The 25,859-nt window shown below is 41.2% G+C and overlaps 1 protein-coding gene across 7 annotated transcripts in view; it reads right to left on the reverse strand.

Annotated features, from left to right (window-relative positions):
* CAST (calpastatin) overlaps positions 1–25,859 on the reverse strand; it is a 61,307-nt gene that overhangs the window by 17,770 nt on the left and 17,678 nt on the right. For 3 of the 7 annotated variants that reach the window (XM_079995431.1, XM_079995429.1, XM_079995432.1), the window contains exons 4-16: positions 14,858–14,917; positions 10,219–10,284; positions 9,074–9,124; positions 7,874–7,930; positions 7,671–7,784; positions 7,039–7,140; positions 6,898–6,960; positions 6,480–6,578; positions 5,032–5,112; positions 4,891–4,944; positions 3,446–3,544; positions 3,249–3,344; positions 1,476–1,577 (exon numbers count right to left, since the gene is read on the reverse strand). In XM_079995431.1, coding sequence (XP_079851557.1) covers positions 1,476–1,577; positions 3,249–3,344; positions 3,446–3,544; positions 4,891–4,944; positions 5,032–5,112; positions 6,480–6,578; positions 6,898–6,960; positions 7,039–7,140; positions 7,671–7,784; positions 7,874–7,930; positions 9,074–9,124; positions 10,219–10,284; positions 14,858–14,917 — 1,044 coding nt within the window. Of the gene's footprint in view, positions 1–1,475; positions 1,578–3,248; positions 3,345–3,445; positions 3,545–4,890; positions 4,945–5,031; positions 5,113–6,479; positions 6,579–6,897; positions 6,961–7,038; positions 7,141–7,670; positions 7,785–7,873; positions 7,931–9,073; positions 9,125–10,218; positions 10,285–14,857; positions 14,918–21,366; positions 21,552–25,859 lie in introns of those variants that run through there. The other 4 variants (XM_079995434.1, XM_079995430.1, XM_079995435.1 and 1 more) reach the window with 4 other exon arrangements.

The raw sequence follows: 25,859 nt of genomic DNA on the forward strand, positions 1-25,859 counted from the left end.
CCCTTGAATTGCATTGCTGGATCTTTTGCAGGCAAGTTGGAAGTCAGGGTGATTGTGCCATAGAAACGTGTTAAATTTTAAACATATTTCTATGCATACACACACCTCCACCTCATATTTGGCATATTTCTGCTTCCTCCAATCTCCATTTCTCCTGCAGGGAACTCATAATTTTTGAACCTATATTTTCCCTTTTTCCTAAACTAAATAAAATAGCATGCATACATATTACAGATGCAAAAGAACTGTTATAGGTACTGTATTTGTAACATTTATTCGGGGGCAGAGGTGGAGGATCCTGAAAGTACTATTAAAAAACACATTTTATCTGAAGTGGCCCAATACATTTCTAGCCTTGTCAGCTCTGTTTCTCAAGATTAACTAAGAAAGAACTCTTATTTCTTTTATAGGAACTATAAAAGCTTGAAGAAATAACTAGGCAAAACTTAAAATGCATTGGGCAATTTCTGTGAATTAAAGTATTCCTTTATAGCACTTTTTGCATATTTCCTGTTGCTTTTGCTACACATCTGAAAAGCGTAATCCAGCCAAAATTAAGCATTTTTCAGCTGAATTACTATCACCAGCAACATTTTCATCATGCATTTAACACATTGAAGTCAATGGGGCACAGAATCCTACAATTGTAGCGTTGGAAGGGACCCCAAGGGTCATCCACAATTTATGCATGTCTACATAGTTTCAAGGGACGCGGGTGGCGCTGTGGGTAAAACCTCAGCGCCTAGGACTTGCTGATCGTATGGTCGGCGGTTCGAATCCCCGTGGCAGGGTGTGCTCCCGTCTTTCGGTCCCAGCTCCTGCCCACCTAGCAATTCGAAAGCACCCCTAAGTGCAAGTAGATAAATAGGTACCGCTTTATAGCGGGAAGGTAAACGGCATTTCCGTATGCTGCGCTGGTGCTGGCTCACCAGAGCAGCTTTGTTACGCTGGCCACGTGATCTGGAAGTGTCTCCAGACAGCGCTGGCCCCCGGCCTCTTAAGTGAGATGGGCGCACAACCCTAGAGTCAGACACGACTGGCCCGTACGGGCAGGGGTACCTTTACCTTTTGCCTTACATAGTTTCAAGACTTTAAGTGGTATCAATCATGTACTAATTATTTATACAGCAATTGATTCACTTGCAACCCAATCCTATTGTATTTACTCAGGAGCAAGTCTTGCCTTGCCCAGCTGGGCTCGTTCCCAATTAGATGTGTGCAAGATTGCAGTCTTGGGAGTGTTTTGTTTTTTTAAAAGGTCATACAGTACTGCAAAACTGCTTCTTAACAGAAGTCTTCCCAGTCATTCTCACACATTCCCACATTGATGAAGCTACATTGTAGTTCAGCAGAGAAGCAGGCCACTAGCTACTACTACCATAGAATTCAAAGCGCTTTCAAACGTTTCTGCTAGCAGCAGACAAAGCAGCATTTTTTCTGGCTTGTTTTGCAAGATTTTGCAGTGTAAACAATACCTCTTCCACTTCCACAATGGAGCTAAGGTCTACTTCCGGTTCCGGTTCTGGCATGCCAAGCGTATCCACAAGAGCATCCAAGGCGCTGTCACTAAGGGCTACCTGCATCGCAAAGTGATAAAAATGACCATGGGCTATAAAAACAGCATATGTCTCACAATAGATGCAATATATACTGAGATTATTAGGACTCCAGTTACGGCAGTACACTGATGAATCTGGCATCCTTAAACAGCAGGATACTGTAATCTAGACACTCTGTCTAAAACATTGCAGTGTAGGAGGGTAAACTGTGTATTCTTCAGCTATTGGGCAACATGTCAGGCCACTTCAAGCACGATATCTGTAGGAATCTAGCTTTTCTGTAGCAGAAGCTAAATTGTAAGTGAACCAGAATGGCTGAGGCTTGTGCATTTTGCCACTACTAAATCCATCTCTGGGTCTTGAAACTTGATCCAAGTATTTTATTTGTGGTCCAAGAACAGTGAACTCAGACAAAGAAAATGACACTATATGGAGAAAGCCCACTGATATAAATTCCCATTTACCTAAATCACTTATAGGTTGTTGGACTGCTGTCTAACTTCAGGTAAATAAAATGACTGGGTGTTATTTCCAGCTACTTAATGCTTAATATTCTCCAATATCTGGAGGCAGCAGGTGAATGTGGCTTTTTAAAATGCATATATGAGAAATAAAATGTATTTTGTTTGTTTGGCTTCTGCAAACCACCTCAAGGAAGTTTTAACCTTTGAAGGCAGGATAACAGTATTTCAAAACAAATACTATAGTGTTAAGCTCATCCAATATCCTTAATATTAGAAGGCAATGGAAAGGCTATATACAATGATACCTTACTCAAGCAGAAAGTAAAAACAGAAGCCAAGCCAGCACCCAGGAGAAGCAAGGGAGCATTCATTTGTCAGAAAGGAAAAACCACCTCTTAGAGCAGGCACCGCCAACCTGCAGCCCTGTTTTGGCCTACAACTCCCATGATCCCTAGCTAACAGGACCAGTGGTCAGGGATGATGGGAATTGTAGTCCAAAACATCTGGAGGGCCGAAAGTTGTGGATGCCTGTCTTAGAGCAACAAAGGAAGTTAAATCACATCCTGACTCAAACAGCCAATACAGTATAGGTAACATTTTGAATCCCTAGCTGTCACATCGGTTCAAAAGGCTACTTATGGCCACAATGAGGGTTATATTTCGTGTTTGCAGTATATTTTAGTTTGAAACCTTTCTACTACAGATTCAGGCTGCGTACCCAAAGGTTCAAAAGCTTCTAACCTGCACTGTTCCAAGTGATTTCACAATAGCAGCCAAACTGAAGTTATTTCAGAATGAGTAATTGATTCGTAAAAAGGTGAAATTTTTAAATCCACAACTGTTTGCAATCCACAAGTGTGTGCACACCTGGAATCTTCTGCACAAACGCACCATCATCATCCCCCAGATTTTAAAGGCATCTTGGCCATTGGACAAAGGGGGATGCTGAAGTAAAGAAGGGGGATGCAGGCAGGCAGGTGGTTTCTTAATAGAAATGTACCTTCTTCCAATAGGTTGCAGCCCAGTCTTCAAAAGCTTAAATACCTTTTTACTAAACAACAAGATTTAGCACTGACTCTTATATTACAGTTTGAGCATATATAATTTATGTGGAGCCCAGGGAGTCTTTGCATGCTCTCTCTATAACTTTGTAATACTATTTTAGGATAGCAGGTTCTGTGTGGTTATTTCAGTGGGGTAGGGGATCAGAGTACTTAATTTATACCTCTTCCACTCTGGCTTTCTTTTCTTTCGGAGGAGCTGAACTGCTGATCGAACTTGCAGACTGTGCTTGTAGGAGTTCACCTTCTTCTGCAGGCTTCTTTTAAAACATGAAACAATTTAAATGTGTTGAGTTTTTCACAGGAGTCAGATTGTATGTCTAATAAAGAGGCCCTTTCAAAAAGATAGCAAAATCGGTACCTCTTTTGGCAAGTCTTTCTTCTCTCCAGCAGATGTTACAGCACTGCAAGTAAAATCAGATGACAGAGCATCTGCAAGGTCATCATCTGTCATTGTTGGCTAAATGAAAACACAAACTGGGTTACACTTTTAACCATTTGCCCAACAGCAGCTTATAGTTTGCGGGCATTTGCACATTTATGGATGCAGAGCTGTGCTGTAGTGTTGTCAAATCCTGAGCTAAATACACCACCTCTTACTTTGGCAACTCTGTGGAAGTTACAGTGGCTTATTTTCCCAGTCCTGAAGTAGCAGCAGAAAGGGAAATGGGGCAGAAGAACAGACACTGGAGTGAGAATCACTCTACTCACATATATATTTATGCCCTGGAGTTTTTAGAAAAACAGGTTGCCATCTCCGGTCAAGAGCTGACAATCTACCTCTTGATGGGGAGACTGCTTATAGAAACAGGAGGATTTTGCAGATGATTTGTGTCTGCAACCCACAATCTGCTAAGGGAACTGCAGAATTACAAACTATTCTGAATGACTATTCTAAACTGACTCTATCAGTTGTTTGCAATTCTGCCCTGTGGCAGTCTGCATCAGCAATGGACAAATAGCAGATTATGATCTGGATCCAGATATTGATCCCTTGATTCAGGGACTGACGGGGTGAACTCCCATTGCTTAGTCCCTGCTCCTGCCAACCTAGCAGTTCGAAAGCACGTCAAAGTGCAAGTAGATAAATAGGTACCGCTCTGACGGGAAGGTAAACGGCGTTTCCGTGCACTGCTCTGGTTCGCCAGAAGTGGCTTAGTCATGCTGGCCACATGACCCGGAAGCTGTACGCCAGCTCCCTCGGCCAGTAAAGCGAGATGAATGCCGCAACCCCAGAGTTGGCCACGACTGGACCTGATGGTCAGGGGTCCCACATGTTGTGGTGAATCAACTAGCATAAATATCTATTGCATGCAACATCTATCAATTTCTAGATTCTAGCTACTGACTTTAGCATAAATCAAATGAAGAGATTTTAGCATTGGCCATACTAAACATAGTAAACAGCTGTTTACTAGAAGCCAATTAAGCCTGCACAGTTGTAGTTAAACCATTTAAACCTTTATATATCAACAATACCAAGACTATTCAAGTGCAACAGCACAGCACACAATGTGTTGGAGGTATCCAGTCTCATTGACACATGTAGGTCATTACTAACTGATTTCAATGGGACTAAGGCATAAGTAATTTAGGGTGATATTCAGCTAGGTTTTTCTCAGAATTGACCCAATGAAATTAATTAACATGGCTAAGTTCAGTCTGTTAACAGGTCTACTCTGAGTAAAACCACCATCCATCCATCCATTGATTACAATGCAAAGTTTATAAAGAACTAGGCATATCTTCAAAAACCAGTAATATATTTTCCATTTTCACACTTTGTGACAAATAAATAAACCATACCTGAGATTCACTGACCGCCACTGGCGGGGGAACTACTTTACCATCTCCTTTACCCTGAAAAACAAAGTTTTGTGAATGAGTACTGCAACTAATGTGCAGTAGAGAAAGCATCCAAGGCACAGTTTTGGTTTTACTACTTACCTCTAGGAGTTTTCTGTACTCTGGAGGAATTGTGCTCTCCCGTTTACCCAGCTCTTCTATATATAAGGAAGACATTGGGTCCTGCATCATGTAAAAAATATTGTTGACTCTTTAAATCAATGACTAATGTATAAATATATACAATTCATTCATATAAGATTATGATTTACTACAAAAAACAGAGAGCAATAACATTCAAATATTTAATATTTGTTAACCACCTAAACTTACTAGTTGCTGCAAAAAACAACAACAATTCATTCAAAACATGGTTAAAAATATAAACCATGCAGGTTCACAAGCAGTGAACCATAGTTTAGATCAGCTTTCCCCAAGCTGGTGCCCTCAAGAAGTTTTGGATTACAATTCCCAGTCATGCCTGACCATTGGCCATGCTGGTTGAGGATGATGGGAATTATAATCCAAAACATCTGGGAAGCACAAGGATGGGGATAACTGGTTTAGATTACCACGAACAAGATTGCAGGAGTCTCAAGCTCACACATTCCCTCCTCAGTGGGAATAAAGAGTTACACTTCCCCTCTATACCCAATCTGGAAAATTATCAGGTCCCAAGCCAGCTACTGCTAGTGTATTTTAAAAAACAAAAAACAACAACTGCATGTTAAATCCCAATATGTGTTTTCAAGTTTGGCCCTAACTGGGTTCCCTCAATTCAGATGCTTTTTAAAAAATTGCTGAAAGGACTTCTACAAAGTCTTGCTGTTTTTGCAAACACATTACGTATTTTCCTAAATTTAGAAGTTGGAAAATGGAGAGATCCAGTGATAATCTAGGCTTCGAGCCCAGTTTATGGTGAGGATGAAGATAACATAATTCTCAACAACAGGAAAAGAAAGGGAGAGGTCCAGTCCAGGCAACCATCCATCCATTCTAAACTGCGTTTTAGATGTTTTCGAATAAGACGGCATGAGACTCAGGCTTGTATGCGTCTCCTTCACCACTTTTCCATGTGTGCGAGAAGGAGAGGAAGAGAGCTTCTGCTTTCACTTTAGAACAAATTGTAGTTCCCTGCTAAGGATAAGCTCAGAGCTGTTGTTCATTCATAGGTATCCCCTGCCTTTCAACAGTGGAGGTTGAACATAAGACATCATGGCTAGCAGCGGGGCTTCTTTTCTAGCCAGAGCTCACTGTAGCTCAATTCCAGCACCTCTCAGGTGGGTGCCATTACCATTCTAAGAGAACAAGGGAGAAGTTCATGGTGAGCTCCAGCACCTCTTTTTCTACAAAAATAGCAGCGGCTAATAGCCACTTGTAGCCTTGTCCTCCGTGAATCTGTCTAATCCTATAATGTACAATTCAGATCAAGTTCACTAATGATTTGAAGTACAAATTCATATACAAAAAAGGCTACTGCTACCAAAACAAATAAGCTCACAAACACAGGCCTAATAAATAAGACTGTTTAAATACAGGAGATCTTATACCGAAACTGTTGGTCCAGTATATTCAGGAGTAGGTGGCTCGTTTTCTTCGGGACCTCCAAGGGTATCAATTAGATCATCTAAGGCAGCATCTATGTCAGACTAGAAAAAAAGATTTTTATGAAGTACATGGCACTTCAGATAACTTATAGATTTCCCTCACAAATTCAGCAAAAAATATTCCTGCATTGCAAGGGTTACAGGACACTCGTGGTCCCTCCCAACTCTATGATTCTGTGAAATGATCTAACTCAGTGAAGGCCAAACTTGGCCCTCCAGCTGTTTTAGGACTACAACTCCCATCACCCCTACCTAACAGGACCAGTGGTCAGGGATGATGGGAATTGTAGTCCCAAAACAGCTGGAAGGCCAAGTTTGGCCATCACTGATCTAACTAGACAGCCAATGAACTGTGACTTACCTTTTCAGCTGGTTTATTTTCTGCAGCAGCTGGGGCTGGGGCTGGCAATTTGCCTTCTTTAGTCTGCAAATAAGAATGCATTTCTGAGAACTAAGCATAGGATTACATTTGCATCTGATTAATGCCAAACACTAAACTTACCTCTGCAGCTGCAACAGTCAAGCCTGCAGCTGCTACTGCTCCAGCTGTGCCAGCAGCTGCAACAGCTGCCTTGGTGGGCAATGACTTGTCATCAGGTTTAGCCTTAAGTGGAGAAAAGTCAGAGGGGTCCAGTTGAAACTTTGCCATTAATATTTTAAGGCAACCCAACTATAACCTACACAAAAATGTGTTGCAGCATGGACATAATGTTTTCCCTTCCTGGAGTTTTAATTGCATGACAGCTGGGAAGCTGAACATGGGAAAGCACACATGTAGCCAGACATTACGAAGTCAGCCTTGAAGAAAAAAATTATCTATAAGAAATCACATTTTATTCAACACTTACAGGGAACTATATTAATGTTCTGTAATTATTTTACTGCAAAGAAAAACAAAAACATCCAGGTGTATTTACAGTATATTAATTTATAACTAGAAAAAAGCAGGAAAAATGCAAATAATTTATTCAACTTATTTATGTTGATAAAATGGTATTAAGCTTTGCATTGGTCCAGTTAAAGTTGGGTTTTAGTCAATTTTGTCCCATCCTTTGGGGCAAACACTTTAGATACCTAACCTTGGGAGTGCCACTCAAAAGCTTTCTGAAGAAGGTTTTTCTGCTTATATTTTACCTTCGGTTCTTCTTTGGATGTCAGCTGTGTTGTTGTCTTGTCAATCTGACCAGAGGGTACTTTTCCAGTACTTGGTTGCTTAGGTTCCACTACAGGTTTGCTTTGGCTTTTTGCCTACATGTACACACATAAAAAGATGAATGTCCTTACATAAATTTGCATTGTATAGAATTATATCTCCTAGTAAGTAAAATAAAAATTACCCCTCCAGGTTCTTTTTGCTTCTCTTCTGATGATCGTTTAGACTGAGAATCATCTGGCTGTGTGAAAAGAGATAGCAATATAATTGATCAAATTTAAATGTAAACAAACAGTTACAGATAAAATGTAAACAAACTAGTCTGCACAACAAAGAAAGTAATAGTCAAAAGTATTTTCGCTGTGACGGAACAATACAAGCCTGAACGTTGTCCAAAAATCGTATTTGTATCACATGTCTATGAGCACAACTGCATGAAAATTAGGGGTCCTTGGTGAAGTAAACACCCCATCTGAATGTCAAAATCTGAATGAATCTGGGATGGGCACAGCCCCTGCAAGCAAGCCTTCAACTGAATCTGCACTGACTTGCAGTCCACCTTTCCTTCATCTGACAAGTCTTCCTGAAGGATCAAAATACACTCACGGGAATCATAGGATAGGCTGCCTCTGTCTCATTATTTCTAGGCAGAAGTGATATGTGCAGGTTTCATCAAGGTTTTAAGTGATACTGTGCAACTCATTTTGTGCCCAGTAACTATGGGATTTGTATTCTAACTATTCATTCCCCGAGTGCGGGGAGGGTCTTTGCATCATTTGCTCTCCTGGTGCTGCTGTCTTCCCCCCTTACTGACATCCTTGTGGACATGAATTTGCACAGGCAATGTTCCTAAAAACTAACAGCAACTGTGCTAATGCAAGCTCATTTACTGATACATAGTTTACAAACCATATTTGTTTATACCAGATTAAGTGCATAATGGAAGCTATTTATTCCTCTTGTTTTGTATCCTGCTTTTCCCTAAGAGCTCATTTACTCTTATTAAAATGCATCTAGGAACTAAGTGTAATCTCCACTGATTTCAGTGCAACTTAATTTCAGGCTGCTTTCCTTTGACACTGTGTGGAAATGGGAAATGGGCAGGGATAGTCAACTGTGCAAGCTGCTACTATCAGAAAGCCACTATTCTCTTTTTCAGAGTTATTGCAGAATAGTCATTACAACATCCCACTGGAAGAAACCTAATAGACTGATAAAACATTCAGAAGGCCCTGAATTAAACCTTATAGATTATGAAACCCAGAACTTTTGTTTAAAACAAATAATGATTAGTCAAACAAGCGAGCTTCATCACATATGTAAATGCTTATGAGATATTAGTTCAGGGCACAGCAATTCAAAACATAAATGTATGTTACCTTACCTTAGCTAACTGTGCTGCTTTTTCAGCTTCTGCTTTGGCTTTTTGGGCTGCCTACAATATGGACAATGTCAAACGAAAAAGCCAATTATTACATTAAAAATAAATTGATATTCCTTAGAATGCAACAATATTTACAAGCAGAAATAGCATGAACAGAAGTTGATGAAATGGACTTTCCTCCTCTGGAACATTCATTGGCTACAGCAGAACAAACCCCTGAGAGCTGTTACTGATAGGGATTGAAATATTTTGAACCGATAGCTAAGGAGTAAAAAACAAACAAACCTATGACTCCCATGAGGCTTTTTTGAAAGCCATATTTTAATTGACCAATGAATTCTTAACTCTTGTGTGGCACAAGATTGCTTATTAACCGTGAAGCCAGCAGAATGAAATGAAGCAGAGCATAAAGACAGGCAGACAGTTAAGGAATTATAAAATCCAAGTGTTGAGGAATTATGTGGGGAGAGCAATTTAAGGGGTGGATTAGAATGGAAAGAGAGGGGAGAGAATTCCCAGTCAGGAGAGAGAATTTATAGCAAGTGATACCTCGGAAGCAGCTTTACTATCATTGAACCAACAAGCGCTTTTTAAAGCTCTCAAAGAACACAAGCAACACAGCTGTAAATTGCTCACTTCAACTCAAGTGTTACATGTTGTACTCTGGATTAGCCATCATTCTAAAATTTGACTTGAAGCATTTGTCTAGTGCCTATATATATATATACACACACAAGCCACACAGGCACACATTTTATAAGTACGAAAGTCCATTATAAACACAAAGAGCAGGAAATCCTAGGTTTTCTGTTTGTCTTGTAGCCCAAACAAGTCTGCTATAGCTGTATCCATATAGTTCTCCAATAGTGAAGTTTGACCACTACATAGATATTAGCCACCACGCGTCTCTAGCTAGTAGTTGGCATACTGTCATGCCACAAGAACAAGGACACAAATGAAATCACGTTTGGTGGTTTATTTCCATGGCGGACTGTATGCTTTGGAAAAGATTGCAGCGTAACTATATGCAACTAAAGACAGACACAAAATGAAGTTTATTAGTTCAAGACTGATGAATGTGCACATGCTGCTGGTATAGCTGGTGTTATTTTCAAACGCACACACAAAAACCAATCTCTTTTCACCTGCTTCTTGTTTCGTTTTCTTTTGTGGGATTCTACTCCACTGGCCTTTTGCTGGCTTGAAGAAGCCTAATATTGAGAGCACAAACTCAGGATGCTTACAGAAATTGTGTAAAGCATGCCAAGGAAATGTGTTTCAAAAACAGGGGGAGGCCGTTTTAGAGCATAAAGCACTGAAAAGAAATTTCCCTTTCCTTTTTAAAGGCTTTCTGAGGAACCGTTTTATTTTACGAAAGGTTGAATTTTTAAACACGACATTTTCAGTAATAAGAGCTTCCGTGCCAACATGTGTTCCACCCTCGTTTCCAGCACAGGTGCACGTTACAGGAATTAGCAGGTGCATGTCTGAACACCATATGTACCCATGCATTCCTTGTAATGGTGAAAACTTTCCCCTTTGGTGAAAGGCTTATTGGTAGGACACAGCCTTGCCATACAAAAATTCCCAGGTTCAGTTCCTGGCATCTGCAGAGAGGGTTGGGAGAGACTCCTGCCTAAAATCCTGGAGAGCTACAGTCAATCTTATTTAACAATACTGAGCTAGATGGACTAATTGTCTGAGTTAGCTTCCTACTGAGCTTTAGCCATATTCTTTAAAAGTCACACTGACCTGGAGAGACTTCTCTTGGAAAGCTATGGAAACACATGGCAGGGCTATGCCTCTGTTCACCTCTCCCCAACTCTCTTTCCCCCCAGAACATACAGGTAACCGGCATCCAAAAAATTAACAACTGCCAACAGTTGTGAAGGTCAAGTAAGTGTTGCGCTTGCATTAAAAGTAACACTGAACTTAGGTACCAATTAGAACAATGTCTTTTCCAGCTTCCTGTTCTGCACAGAAGGTTTACAGCCATAAAACACATCAAAGCAAGAGAAGAAAACAATGGAACTGAATTGAGCATAGCCTTTCCTGCAGCGTTTATGCTGCATCACTAGCCTGAGTTATTAGGTTGCAATGCTCTGCACACTTACTAGAAAGAGACTATGTTCCAGGAAACTAAACAGGACTTCTGGGTAAACAGGATAATACTGTTAGAGAACAGGGCATATGCTGACTGATTGTTTTATGTAATATTATGCATTGCAAGAGCTGAGCTGTGAAAAGAGAATAATTAATAATAAATAATAATAATAATAATAATAATAATAATAATAATAATAATTTATTATTTATACCCCACCCATCTGGCTGAGTTTCCCCAGCCACTCTGGGCGGCTCCCAATCAAGTGTTAAAAACAATACAACATTAAATATTAAAAACTTCCCTAAACAGGGCTGCCTTCAGATGTCTTTTAAAGATAGGATAGCTGCTTATTTCCTTCACATCTGAAAGGAGGGTGTTCCACAGGGTGAGAGCCACTACTGAGAAGACCCTCTGTCTGGTTCCCTGTAACCTCACTTCTCGCAATGAGGGAACCACCAGAAGGCCCTCAGAGCTAGACCTCAGTGTCCAGGCTGAACAATGGGGGTGGAGACGCTCCTTCAGGTATACAGGACCGAGGCCAAGATATTCAACAGATGATCCTTCAGCTGGATTTGCAGCTTCTTTTTGTCGCTTCCCATCCTCATTCTCTTTTCTGTTCTACTAAGCTGCCTCTTTCTGAACTCAGTTGCACTAATGCCCTTCACTTCTTAGCCAACCAGCACAAATCCCGCCTTAAAGCTACAGGAGCAGAGGGAGTGGGGTAAAGTGGGGGTACCCTTTTTTTACTGCCAGAGGCCGTGTGGGCATTGCTCCAAAGTGCGGCACCCATTTGAAGAGGATGGGAGAGATCCCCTTGCTTTATCCAATGTAGCTGTCCTGGAAGCCAAGTCTATTCTTTTTCCAGCCCTTGTTGTGTTGTGTAAGTAATGCTAAGAGATTGTCAATATAATTGTGAATGGAAGCCAAGTTTAAAATTCAGAAAGGATCCACCTCATGGAGAAAAGAAATGGGTTGAGTGGGAAAGACAGAAGAAGAATAGGACTGGGAATAGGCCAATGGTACTTGCAGTCTGAGGACAGAAAGGGTCCCATTTTAACATAAAATCTGCTCACAATTTTATGTGCTTCTGTACCTGAGCCATGAGGATAAAAATGGAAAATGTACCTGAAAATTATATATATATAGTGGCTCAGATTAAGAGATCTCTTTTAAGTACACCCAAGGGGCTAGAAGATTTCCAGTGGGATCAATGACTTTTTTTCCTTTTGAAAAGGAGACCACTGTGCCATATCAATAAGTTTCCCTTCAATTTTCAAAGTGGTTTTATGGCATGGGAAGCTGCTGTTTGATAATAGCAAATGGCAGCTTCCTATACATTTTCTTCATGCCGTTCATGTACCACTTCACTGTAAAAGAGACCCACTTCTGGGTTAGGCAGAAAAGCAATTCCTGAAACATCTAGCAGCAGAGAAGCAAAAGGATTAATGCTCTCTCTTCCTGCAATCAAGGAAGCTAGAGCAGTTAAGAATGATTTTCAACCACTTCTTCTCCAACAAGCGTTGATAACCTCCTAATCTAAAGTCCTGCTCTTTAGTAAGGCAACTCCCCATCAGGTAGATCAAGGCAAAAGGAATATGAGGAAAAGGCACACCCCTTTTTTGTTTCAACAAGTTTCGGAGGTATGAAAGCCAGAGATCTAAGTAGTAAGCAGATATCCCTCATTCCAAATTGCAACACTACCCTAAGCAGAATGCAGAGAACTTTAGTTTTACCATGTAATTTCAAACGTGACTGGGTGATTTAAATTTTGCAGAAATTATTATTAATAGGCGCTTTGAAGGCCTGACTCAACCACCTCAATATTCCTCTGTGACTCCTCTTCTTGCTACATTAAGCAACTTCTACAAATCAAAGGTATCACACAGGTACAATTCACACATAGGAAACAGGAAGATTGATCCTTTATTTTGTTCACAAGAGAAGACCAGAACATTTCTAGTCTGATCTAAATTGTGTGCAAAAACAGGCTCTGCATTTCTAGAGCTGGGTTTTTGGCGCCCTCTCTAACAAGGTAAGGAACGTGCCAAGTGCTTCTAGTAGTCATTTGAATCTATAAATAGGATGCCCACTCTGCCTATTTATATGAGCACTTGAGTGCCAGTCCCATGAAGGTGAACACCAGAGCGCAAGAACAGATCTCTCAGAGTTTGGCTTACACTGACAAGTCATGACACACCTGCCTTAACAGAAACATGATTTACAACTGCCAAGTAAGCAAGTTAATAGAAGCTAAATACTCTAGACCAGGAGCAGGGGACCTTTTTCAGCTGGAGGGCTGCATCCCCTTGTACAGAAGCTTTTAGGAGCCGCATGCTGGTGGAGGGTGCAATCAAAGGCAAAACCAGATAGATCAAGTAAGCTCTCCCTCTTGCTGTGCTGGCTTCAGCGATAGCTGCGCAGCCTGCATTCGCTCCATAAGACACACACACATTCCCCTTACTTTTTAAGAGGAAAAAGGTGTGTCTTATGGAGCGAAAAGTATGGTAGTTTACTGCACCAACAATGGGACTGATTACATAACAGGCAGAATGAGATAGACTTGTTTTTATGAGGTTAGCCTGCTGTAGGATTTGATGAAGTCAGAAAATGAGAAATTTAGGAATCAAGGTTCTGGGGATGAGGAAGTAAAATAGAGCATGCAATTTTACATGGTCAATAACTGACCTACCTGGGAAAGTTTTTCCCCTCTTAAAGGTAAAGGTAAAGGTACCCCTGCCCGTACGGGCCAGTCTTGACAGACTCTGGGGTTGTGCGCCCATCTCACTTAAGAGGCCAGGGGCCAGCGCTGTCCGGAGACACTTCCGGGTCACGTGGCCAGCGTGACATCGCTGCTCTGGCGAGCCAGAGCCGCACACGGAAACGCCGTTTACCTTCCCGCTGGTAAGCGGTCCCTATTTATCTACTTGCACCCGGAGGTGCTTTCGAACTGCTAGGTTGGCAGGCGCTGGGACCGAGCAGCGGGAGCGCACCCCGCCGCAGGGATTCGAACCACCGACCTTTCGATCAGCAAGTCCTAGGCGCTGAGGCTTTAACCCACAGCGCCACCTGCGTCCCTTTTCCCCTCTTAAGCAATGACAATTTCAGCTCACTACTATCCTCTCTCAAAAGAAGGAATGTTGTCTAGGGAGTTGCATATATGACTAAACACTATTAGTTGCAAAGGAATAAAGATTGCCTGTCAGTTATGCACATATGAGCAAATTGAAACATATAATTTCACCTGACACATAAAACAAAGATTAGCATCACCTATATGCTGCTGTTGTTTTATAGAAACTGATTGTGGACATTCCATTCAAATCCTAGCACTGAAACCATATCAGTAGGAATTGGTTGAATAAGTGGTACAATTTCTATACAGCCAATGATATGTGATCACAACAGAATTGTTCTCCACAACAGTTCTTAAGCACTGTTAACATTTATTACTTGCTCATATAAACCATGGGGATTAACACTGATAGTATACCAGTAGTGTTAAACTCTTGTGTTAAACCCTACTTCTTGGGTCAGTCAGCAACTTGCACTCACTTATAAGTGCTCAGAGATGGAAAAAGATCACATAGCAATTTCTTATAATAACAGCTGCTGTAAAAATAGCACAGAATCAGACTGGTATAAATGGACACTTGCTTATCCTTTTTCAGAAGACATACCTTTGTTTCAGAAGGCTTCATAGTGGGTGCCTTTGAGGAAACTGTGGAAGAAGACTGAGCCTACAATGTGCAAAAAAAAAAAAAAGATGTGAATTAATTGCCCACCAATGGGAGTTAACTATTTTTATATATTTTAGAATTCCATCCCAATACAGCAAGTTGCAAATCTGTATCCCAAAGCTCTCATTGATCTTGGATGTTCATTGATAGATGTGAACGCTGACCCTTTCCACCACAAATTGCACAGAGCATATAATGAATGGGGAGTTGCATTTAAATACACAAATAACCAAAATTCCATAGACTCGTTACAAGATTAAACAAGATATAACAAACTCATTCATTAGTGGTAGGACTGAACTAAAGTGCAAAGGTTTTTTTGGGGGGATGTGCTATAAACAAGTAGAAGCTTGAATAGTCAGAATAACCTGGAGTGCTTATATCAGACACAGATGTTTTTTATTAGCCATGTTTGGTTTCCTTCTGGAATGAAAAGTGGGTTACAGATAACCAATAGAATGAAATGAAATTGATAATACTAAGCAAGTTGTTCAAGGGTGGATTACATTTTGATAATCTCTTAATAGGGGCAAACTAACATTGCTAGACTTAAGAAAAATGCAAGGACACAGGAGAAATGAAAGGGCACAGAAGAGCAATTATTACAGGCTGCTTACAAAACCAATTAATGTTAAGATATTAACCTTCCCTTCCACCTTTCTTCAATATGAAGGTTAATGATGTACTGAAACCAAAGATGTATTTGTGCTTATAATTATCTTTTTAAGAGTCATTAGACTGCCAAAATTATTTATTGAAAACAACCAGGCTAACAATCCCATCTTAATCCAAGCTTTCCAGAGCTGGCCCGAAGAAAACATTAAAACTCAGAATTACAGAACTGTAGAGTTGGAAGGAACCACAAGGATCATCTAGTCCAAACCCCGGCAGTGCCAGAATCTTTTAACTAACATGGGGCTCATGCTCTACTAACTGAGCTATCATTTGAAATAAGTGATTGTAAGCTCTGGCAAGTCCAAACTCAGAGTTTTACATTTACATAGGAGCCACATGGAACAGGTCCCTTATTTAAATTTTCTGTTTTACCAAATTCGAAAAACCATTTTCTTTTGCACCCTCATTGCATAAAGTATGTCAAGCAGATATTCTATTGTTAACTACATGTCTTCAGTGATGGACTCAACTTCAATAGATTCTGAATGGCATGCCAAAAGGCTTTCACTATGTAATTTGACTATATTATCCACCTATATTTTTCCAACAAGTAAATGCTAGGCAATGAAGTCATACTTTCATTCTACAGTAAGGCACCTTCACATAATCAAGTTACTTGTACAAAGTCTTCCTCCTCCTGGATACAGAACAAGTATCTGTTCCAAGCCTCTCTAAAATGAGTCACATTCATTATTGTCATGGAGTAAACATGCATCTGGAAGAGGCTGCCACCACCCTTGCCTTATAAGCAAGTCCCATACCTACCCTACTCAAACTGCCAGATTTGAGGCAATTGGATTCCAGGACTTGGGGAAGCAAACTGTCAGTCCCCAAGTGGGTGTGAAACAGCCCTGTGGTTCCAGAGCAGCAAATAAACATCGGAGGGACCATAGGCAAGTGTGAAGTAAAAATAAAAAAAAAGAGCAAGTGAGGAGTTGAGATCAAAGCAGTAATCATGGAAAGAGAACAGCAGCTCATGGCAAACTCTTTAGACTGGAGATGAGATACTCAGGGAGAACAATATAATAGGCTAAGACTTCTTAAGCATGGAGGAGGACAATTTTAATCCCAGTCATAACTGGGGGAGAAAAGATAAACCTTCCCCTCTATGTGTGTGACGGTCTACATAACAATCTTAAGCTTGCACACACCTGTAAAGACTCACAGGAGGTTTGATGGGATCAGTAGCTATATTATGTATCATTTCTTCAACTGGACTATAAACAGAGCAGGTTTGAAACTGAACATGAAACTAGAGGGAGCTTTTTATTTAAACTGAGAATGGTCACAATTTAGTTTTTCAGCACCACGTGTAATAAAACCCTTAGGAAGAAATGGCAAGAGTGTGGCCAAGGGATATTTAATCTGTCACAAAGACTGCAAGGAGACAATAATAACATTTACATTGTACACATCTAATGCTGCAGTGATGTCTTTCTTCATCGCAACTCTACAGAATGTTATTTGTTTCCTCTGCTGTTTTCCTTTCAAATATTTATCAAGCAGCCATTAAAAAATAAAAAAGCTTTTTACCACTATCTGAGTTCATAAACAAGCAAAGTTTTGCCACTGATGAACCATGTGAATACATATGTTGGGCTTGGAAACAAATATGAAAAGAGTTGCTTGGTAACCGGTAATAACTGTATGATTCATAGCTAAACAGAACTTGGGAGAGATTGTAGCGTGTTTGACCAGAGGCACACCCAGTTTATAATACAAGAATTGTGAACTAACTGGTGAACTGAATAAATCTGGCTCTACTGGAAAAGGAAGAGCGAGAAATTTCAGATTTCAAAAACACAGCAGGAACAAAACCACAGTGTGGATATTTTAATGATAAAATCAGAGCACCACTATAGAATATTAAAATAGCTGTTAGTAAAGAATAAAAAAATGCTTCACAGTATAGGTAGGGCAGGCATAAGTCACACCTGAATCTAGACCTGGAGGCTTTATCTCTACCTTAGCTTCCTAGAGACAGTATTATATACTTAGATATATAAGCTAGATGCCAAATGGTTCCTTACACCAAGGTTGAAGGCACAAAAATGGAATGTCTAGTTGCATTTTTGGGCAAGATGGCTCTAAATTCTTATTTTTCAAATGGCTCTAAAGTCTTATTCTTCAAATGGGGGACTGACATCTTGTGAGTTCAGATGGCAACCTTGAGCTAGCTTAAGAGCTTTGAGAAGTTAAAGAAGAAAAGTCACTTGATCCAGGGGCAGTCCACATATAAAGGTAAAGGTAAAGGTACCCCTGCCCATACGGGCCAGTCTTGACAGACTCTGGGGTTGTGCGCCCATCTCACTTAAGAGGCCAGGGGCCAGCGCTGTCCGGAGACACTTCCGGGTCACGTGGCCAGCGTGACATCGCTGCTCTGGCCAGAGCCAGAGCCAGAGCCGCACACGGAAACGCCGTTTACCTTCCCGCTGGTAAGCGGTCCCTATTTATCTACTTGCACCCGGAGGTGCTTTCGAACTGCTAGGTTGGCAGGCGCTGGGACCGAGCAGCGGGAGCGCACCCCGCCGCAGGGATTCGAACCGCCGACCTTTCGATCGGCAAGTCCTAGGCGCTGAGGCTTTAACCCACAGCGCCACCTGCGTCCCACCCAGTCCACATATACAATGGCCTATTCTGACCTCTTTTTCTTAATGGTGACTGCTCCTGCTCAGGCTGCACAGAAAAACCATTTTGGTTCCAGAAATTCATTCTCATTGTGCAGATAAAATATAACTTATAGAATTCTACAGGATGGTGTACTGGTGTGAGAAAACAGTCCAGATCCAATGATCCCCAGATGGTAAAGATGTTAGGTGCCACCCTGGCACCCAGGCATCTTCACTTGGTCAGAAGCAGTTGAAAAGCAGATACAAAATGTGCCTGGCATCTGGCTAATTTTGAACACTGCCTAGAGATCAGAGTCTTGAGCTGAAGTAGGAGCCTAAAGAGTAGCAAGCAAAAGGTATTACTGTGTTGATCAAGAGGCAGGAGAAGATCAGGCTCCTACTATTTAGACCAAATCTGACCAATCCAGAGGCTTATTACTGCCTGTCGGTCTTTGGTGCGATGCCCCAGATTGAATATGCCTACTACGTCTGAAGAGGGGCCCAAGAGCGTGGTACACAGACCATGGACTATGGCCCAGCATAAAAGTAGTGTGGTTCCCAGTTCAGGCCATCAACTCCCTAACATGTCCTATTTGCTAAACACCCAAAGCGCATAATCAACATGCACTCAAAGATTCGGGCAAATGACAGCTACCATGTGGTGTCAAGGTCATCACCACAAAGATAACTGGAGGAAATAGCCAAATTATCACTGAAGAACTTTGGGTTTGCCCTCTACCCATGCTCTGGAGCTAGTTATCCAAAAAGCACATATTCAAAACCTCCAAGTTTCATGAAGCTATTTGGCCCACAGGAAAATGGGCATTTCCCATAACTTGGTGTAGGGAGATAAGGGAAAAATTAAAGCAAGAGTCATTTTTGAAGGAGGGCAGGGGCGTAACATTTACAAGAGAGATATGATAAAGGTAAAGGTAAAGGTACCCCTGCCCGTACGGGCCAGTCTTGACAGACTCTGGGGTTGTGCACCCATCTCACTTAAGAGGCCAGGGGCCAGCGCTGTCCGGAGACACTTCCGGGTCACGTGGCTAGCGTGACATCGCTGCTCTGGCCAGAGCCAGAGCCGCACACGGAAACGCCGTTTACCTTCCCGCTGGTAAGCGGTCCCTATTTATCTACTTGCACCCGGAGGTGCTTTCGAACTGCTAGGTTGGCAGGCGCTGGGACCGAGCAGCGGGAGCGCACCCCGCCGCAGGGATTCGAACCGCCGACCTTTCGATCGGCAAGTCCTAGGCGCTGAGGCTTTAACCCACAGCGCCACCTGCGTCCCTTAGAGATATGATAGCCATATTCAAATATCCAAAGGGCTGCCACGTGGAAGATGGAGCCAGCTTGTTTTCTCCTGCTCCAGAAGGTAAGACCTGAACCAACGGATTCAAGTTACAAGAAGGGAGCTTCTGACTAAACATCAGGAAGTACTTTCTGATGGTGGGAGATGTTTGACAGTAGAACGGATTACCTCAGGAGGTTGTGGGCCTTCTTTCATGGGAGGGTTTTAAGCAGAAGTTGGCTGGTCATCCGTCATGGCTTTAGTTCAGACTTCTGCATCATCATCAACAACAAAGTAATAATAATAATTTATTACTTATACCCCACCCATCTGGCCGGGCCTCCCCAGCCACTCTGGGCAGCTCCCAACAGAACATTAAAAACACGATATAGCATGAAACATTAACAACTTCCCTAAACAGGGCTGCCTTCAGATGTCTTTTAAAAGTCAGATAGTTGTTTATTTCCTTGGTATCTGATGGGAGGCCACTACCAAGAAGGCCCTCTGCCTGGTTCCTTGTAACCTCACTTCTCGCAGTGAGGAAGGCACTCAGAACTGGACCTCAGTGTCTGGGCTGAACATGGGGGGGGGGGGGAGATTCCTTCAGGTATACCGCATTACAGCAGGTTGGACTAGATGACACTTGGCATCCCTTCCATCTCTACAGTTCTATGATTATAAGAGGTGGCAGCAGAGGATTTTCTTCCCTGCTGCCTTTCCTTAAACAAGAGAGCTTTTCCACTGCTAAAATGGTGGTGGAACTGTGAAGAGAGCACAGAAAATGATGCCATTTCAATGGATTTCTTGCCCCCCCTTGTTGCCACACACATTGACAGGTGTGATTTGAGTGAAAGAGTGATGATTAGTAGAGTACATGATTAGTGGTAGTGATGATTAGTAGAGTACATGATAAGCTAGATCCCAGCTTGGACGGGGTTGGTTCATAATACATAAATGGGCATACTCAAGCCTGCCATTACAAGCCTCCTAATTTCAACCTTCAACGTCATGGAAGAAATCACTTCCTGAAGCAGAGACATCATATAGAAAGTTTCAGCTTCAACATTCTACTGAGTTGAGCGGGACCTATTCCCAGGTAAGAATGCTTAGGATTGAAGTTTAACTCAGCCAATTAACTCCAAACCCCAAAACTGAAAATAATTGTTTTCTAAAACATTAGGGGGGGGGATTGTTTATAATTTCAGGGGTCGGGCGGAAACATTTTCCTACTATTGCTAGCTTAGCAACAGCTTTAGTCATTCAGCTTCATTGTTATGGAATAATCTACATATAATATAAAGTAAACACCACCTTTGGGTTGGTAGAGACAATAGTTACCTGGACATGCCTGAACAGAGAGAGATATCCTGTACAGATCACCACACCCTGAATTACACAGGTTCCAAATATACACTGAATAGACAGTCAGCAATGACACACCAAATTTGTAAGACACCATTGTGAGCTTATGACAGTCAATTCAGGGGGTTTTTAATTTTAAAAAAAAAAGATTATGAATCATTAGATCTATAGCCATAAAGATCTTACTCTCGAGATTTTGTTAAGATCTTACAAGTCACTGCTTTCACAACAACCTTTCTGATAAAAACACGCCTGATAGTCAGCAGCCCCTTGCAGAAAAGCCTATTCTTCTCAGGGCTAGAAAGCAAGAGTAAGAGATGTAAAACTCTGCGACTCCAGAAATAAAATGCTCCAGCCCACTTACTAAGCACAACACTAACTAATTCAGCAGTTCATGTTCTGCAGTAAAGAGCACTGCAGGCTTGGAGAAGCAGAAGAAAGCAGGAAGTACGTAACGCAGTTAGACCGCAGTACTGACAGTAGCAAAAAAATCATCCCGGAAAAAGAGTACTCACTCCAGGCAGCTGGTATGTTCCTTCCCAAGCTCTAAGTAAACAGACCACACCGGATCCTTATCGCAAGCTTGCTTTCATTTCAGTTTGTATCAGTTCTAGACATGGTTTCAATTTTAACACAGCCCCTGGAACAAACCCATGCCAGTGAAGATGGGACGACCAATCCGAACAGCACAAGCAGACACACTCAGTCTGCAGGCTCAGTTGCTCCACCTCCTATGAATATTCAAATAAACTTGAGCGATCCTCACAAGGAAGGTGGGGCAGGCAGCAGCTAGGCTTTGCCAAAATGGAACAGGAATTGCTGCCAAAGTCAAATGCGGTTGTTTTACTTATGTGGCTTGTAGTTAAGAGAAGACAGTAGACAAAATTGAATCACCAAGTTTTATTGAGGCTTCTGAATTTTCTGAATATATATATATATATTTAAAAGCTACCAAAGGCACAAGGAAGCTTGAAGTGGGAGTACTAATAACCTACCGGCAGGGGATTTTGTTTTACCAAACTGGGAAAGGCATATAGCAGGCACCCCCAGACTCAGCCCTCCAGATGGGACTACAACTCCCATCATCCCTGACCACTGGTCCTGTTAGCTAGGGATGATGGGAGTTGTAGTCTCAAAACATCAGGAGGGCTGAGTTTGGGGATGCCTGGCATATAGCCTGAAGTTAAGGCAGCCTGAAATTAAGGCATATAGCCTGAAGTTAAGGCAGCCCTTTCACTGCTCTTGTTTATTCACCAGGAAGAATGTGTGGGCACAAAAATCTTTGAAACTCTTCATAATATGATTCTAGCTTGATTTCTAAATAAATATTCAGCATGTTAACACTGTTATATGAAAACATCAACAACAATGTATCACATATCTTTTGAAACTATTCTGAATATTTTTAAAAAACAAATTATTTGCATATTGAAATTTGTTTGGCAATTTCTCTTAATCCAGAATACAGAGAGGAAGAGAACTATATTTTCAAAATGTTGTTTTTGAATTCTATATAGCAATAAAGCCTTTTTAGTGTGCACTGTATAAAACATGTAACATTCTCTTTATCAGACAATATTTTATTGCTGCACATAAAACTGTTAGAGCCAGGGAACAAATTAAAAGCTTACACAAGAACAACAGCTTATAGGAGCTGTAGTGCTTCAGGTTTTCTTTACTATATGCATTATATATAGATGGGGACAAACCATAGCACACTTGCAGAGTGCATACTTCACGTGCAGAAGCTTCCATAGTCCACCCCAGACATTCCACTTAAAATGATCTGAGCTAGAAGAGCAGGCAAAACCCGCAATCTGGAGAGCTGCTAGCAGTCAGGGTGGAAAATAACAGAAAAGGTAGATCCAATATGATAGTTTCCTATGGGTATTTCGCCACCACTCTAAAAATAAATATTTCCTCTTATAACACAATATCTGTGAAATAGATAAACACTGAACAAGTTGCATTAATGGCTCAGCTAAACTTCTGGAAATCTCATCCATTAGGAAAGTGCCTGTCTGGTGTTGACACCAATTTGTCCGCATAACCCCAGCCTTGCCACCACCCTGCCCTGACACAATCCAGGTAAGTGGTAGCCTGCTTCACCAACCCCTCCCAACCAAGTCAACTCACAATAATTAAAATCAGGTGAGCACAACTCAGAGACAACAAAAACTCAAAACAGAACACAGCCTTCAGCAAAATCACTTCAGTCTGGCAAATTAAAAAAGTCTTCATGAATTACAAGAAAACACTCAGAAGGAGGCCATTTGAACCTCATTGGGCAAACCCTTCTACTGTATAATGTTGGTGCAGCCACTGAGAAAGCCACCTTCCTTGGCCCACCCAACAGCGCTTCCACTATGACCTTCCTCCTTGAGTTTAGTGAGCAGGTAAGCAGACATGGGAGGAGGCTTACTACCAAGACTTTGTGAGCCATCTAATCATAAGCCTGCATTTTTATCAAAGCTTATATTTTTTGATCAGGGCCTGTATCTTAAAATGAGCTTAAAGATTTTCAAATGTTCATGCCAGGCAGAAGAGCAGCTGCCTAAGAACCTTGGCAAAATGTTTTTACTCCTAGACAAGGGGGCCCCCTGATTTATAGCAGAAAACAATTCTCAAAGTCGTAAAAAGGGAATTACAGGCTGAGAGCCAAGGTTACACTGACCCTACAAATTAAGGGTTGATAAATAGTAAAATGAGCCATATCTTCTTCCTAAGGTTGAAAGGTCAAGAGCAGTGAAAAAGGCAACTGGCTTGGCTGGAGAAGATAGGTTTTCTTTCTTTCTATTTTTGAGGCTGAGAAACAAGAGAAGAAGAGCTGGCAGAAAGAAAGAGAGCATTTTTGGGAAGTCTTTTCTAAAGCTGTTTCTTTCTTAAACTAAGATCCTTTTAAGATTTCTTTTCCTTTTAAAAGGTTATTTATGTATTAAATATATTAGCTTAAATATAATTATGCAAAGGATTTAAGAAATGCTAGATTCTTATTTCATATAGTTGTAAGAGTTGTAACTATCCTGAAATTAAGTCAGCCACCAGCCCAGCCTCCTGTCAGACAGGAGATGCCATCGAGCACTCCTGATATATGGTTGTCAGGCCTTTTGTTTAGAAACCTTCAAATGAAGGAGATCTCTCAATGTTGATGTGAACTCAAAATCCTTGACATATGTTTAAGATAAAAATTCAAGATTAACCATCTGTTTTGGAAGGCAATAGGGCAAGGAGGGCAAGAGGTGAGCTGGTAATTAAGATTCCTTGTTGAGACACATGTAAGATATATTACTACTTATTTGTCATTTATAGATAGAAGAATATATAGCTTTTTGATTCCCATAAAAGGACAAAAGGAAATGGGTGTATCTTTTGTGATTGGTTCTAGCAAACAGCCAATAGGAATTTCAACCAGGCTGATTGGACAGAGGCAGCCACAGGAGGAGCAAGGGGGCTGGATTAAGGAAATATAAGTGCTGGCCAGAATGGCAGGAGGCCAGGCCAGAGCTTGGTAACCATATACCACTGTGCCTCATATTTATTTGTCTGACAAATAAATTATTATTTTAATTTCTCTATTGCTGTGTTGAATATTTCATTCCAGCTAAGTGTTAACCACAAGCAGGGTGCTACATTTGAACTGTGCCTGGAAACCAATAGGTAAAACATAGTTGCACATGCATGAATGTTTTATGATTATCTCAATGCAGGACATTTTAAGGGATTAACAGGATGCTAGCTTCCTCACAGTGCTGTGAAATACCCAGAACCCATCATAGCACCTCAGAATTTAACACAAAAGTCTGCAGTTTTCATTCAGATATTTTATACATATATGAAATTGGTGTACGTCAGCCACATGATTTCATTTGGACCCTGATTTGGAGCTTTCGTCAAAGCACTTTCTAGGTGCCTGATTCATCTCAGGGTCTGCCCAAGTCCACGCTGTCTTCCACATTGCTATTGGGAAATTCAGCAATGGTTATAACCATTTTTTTCTTCTGACATGCATGCATTAAATCTGCAGGCATATTTTCCTCTCCAGAGTCAATAAAGCCTACCAAATTACGGACAGATAGATCAAGGCACTTTTGTGTTAGATACCTTTGATTTATTTTATTTTTTAAGGAAATGTCTAAAACCCTTTTTATTTTGGGGTGAATTTTGATGAAATTTGCAGGTAAGGTCACACCTTCCAGAGGCATAAATCCTCACGGCAGACATCATTCTGTAATTTGTCATTTTCCCACAGGGACAGCCATTACAGTTTTGGAAGGGGGGAAAAAGAAAAGAAAAAGAAAAAAAGACTCGTTTAATCTTCACTAGTGTTTCATGGGCAATATGACAGAAAATCTCCACTCTGGTGTTTGCTCGCCCTTCTCCCATTGCTTCACCATCATTATGGCAAATTTAAGAGACATTACTTTTGGTTTCAGCAGAAGCTTGTCTGCAGCCTTTTGTGGGGAGTGGGGAAGGGGTGACATCTGTATTGTCAAGGCATCACAACTCACTTCAGGGGCCACTGTTTTAGCTTCTGTGCTCCTTCCAGAGATTCTGCTTTGCCTCTGATATGTCAAATATCTGCAAGGCCCTCCTACTCATTCTGTTGAATAGGGCACTGATTTTAGTAACTTGACTACAGCATTTTTAAATCATTGTTGGATTGACTTGTACAGATCCTGATTCACCTCAGGGAGGCAGAAGATCCCTCTGAGGCATTTCATTACACTTCAGGATTCATATGAATCCAATGCACATAGCCTTAAAATGCACACTTAAAGTGGATGGATCACTGACAACATTGAAGTTTCAGTTGACTGATATATCACTCATCTATATTATTAATTTAAAATATGTATGAGCCACATTTTAGGTTCAAACCCTCCAAAGTCAGCTTCCAACAATCTGTCAACAATATAAGAACCCACAGTCAATTTAACCCACAGACAGATGACACCAGCATAAACATTCAAGATTAGATAATTAGTAAAGCATTTGCCGGTCATGCTTC

The sequence above is a fragment of the Podarcis cretensis genome, assembly GCF_951804945.1.
Source record: "Podarcis cretensis genome assembly, chromosome: 11".
NCBI lineage: Eukaryota > Metazoa > Chordata > Lepidosauria > Squamata > Lacertidae > Podarcis > Podarcis cretensis.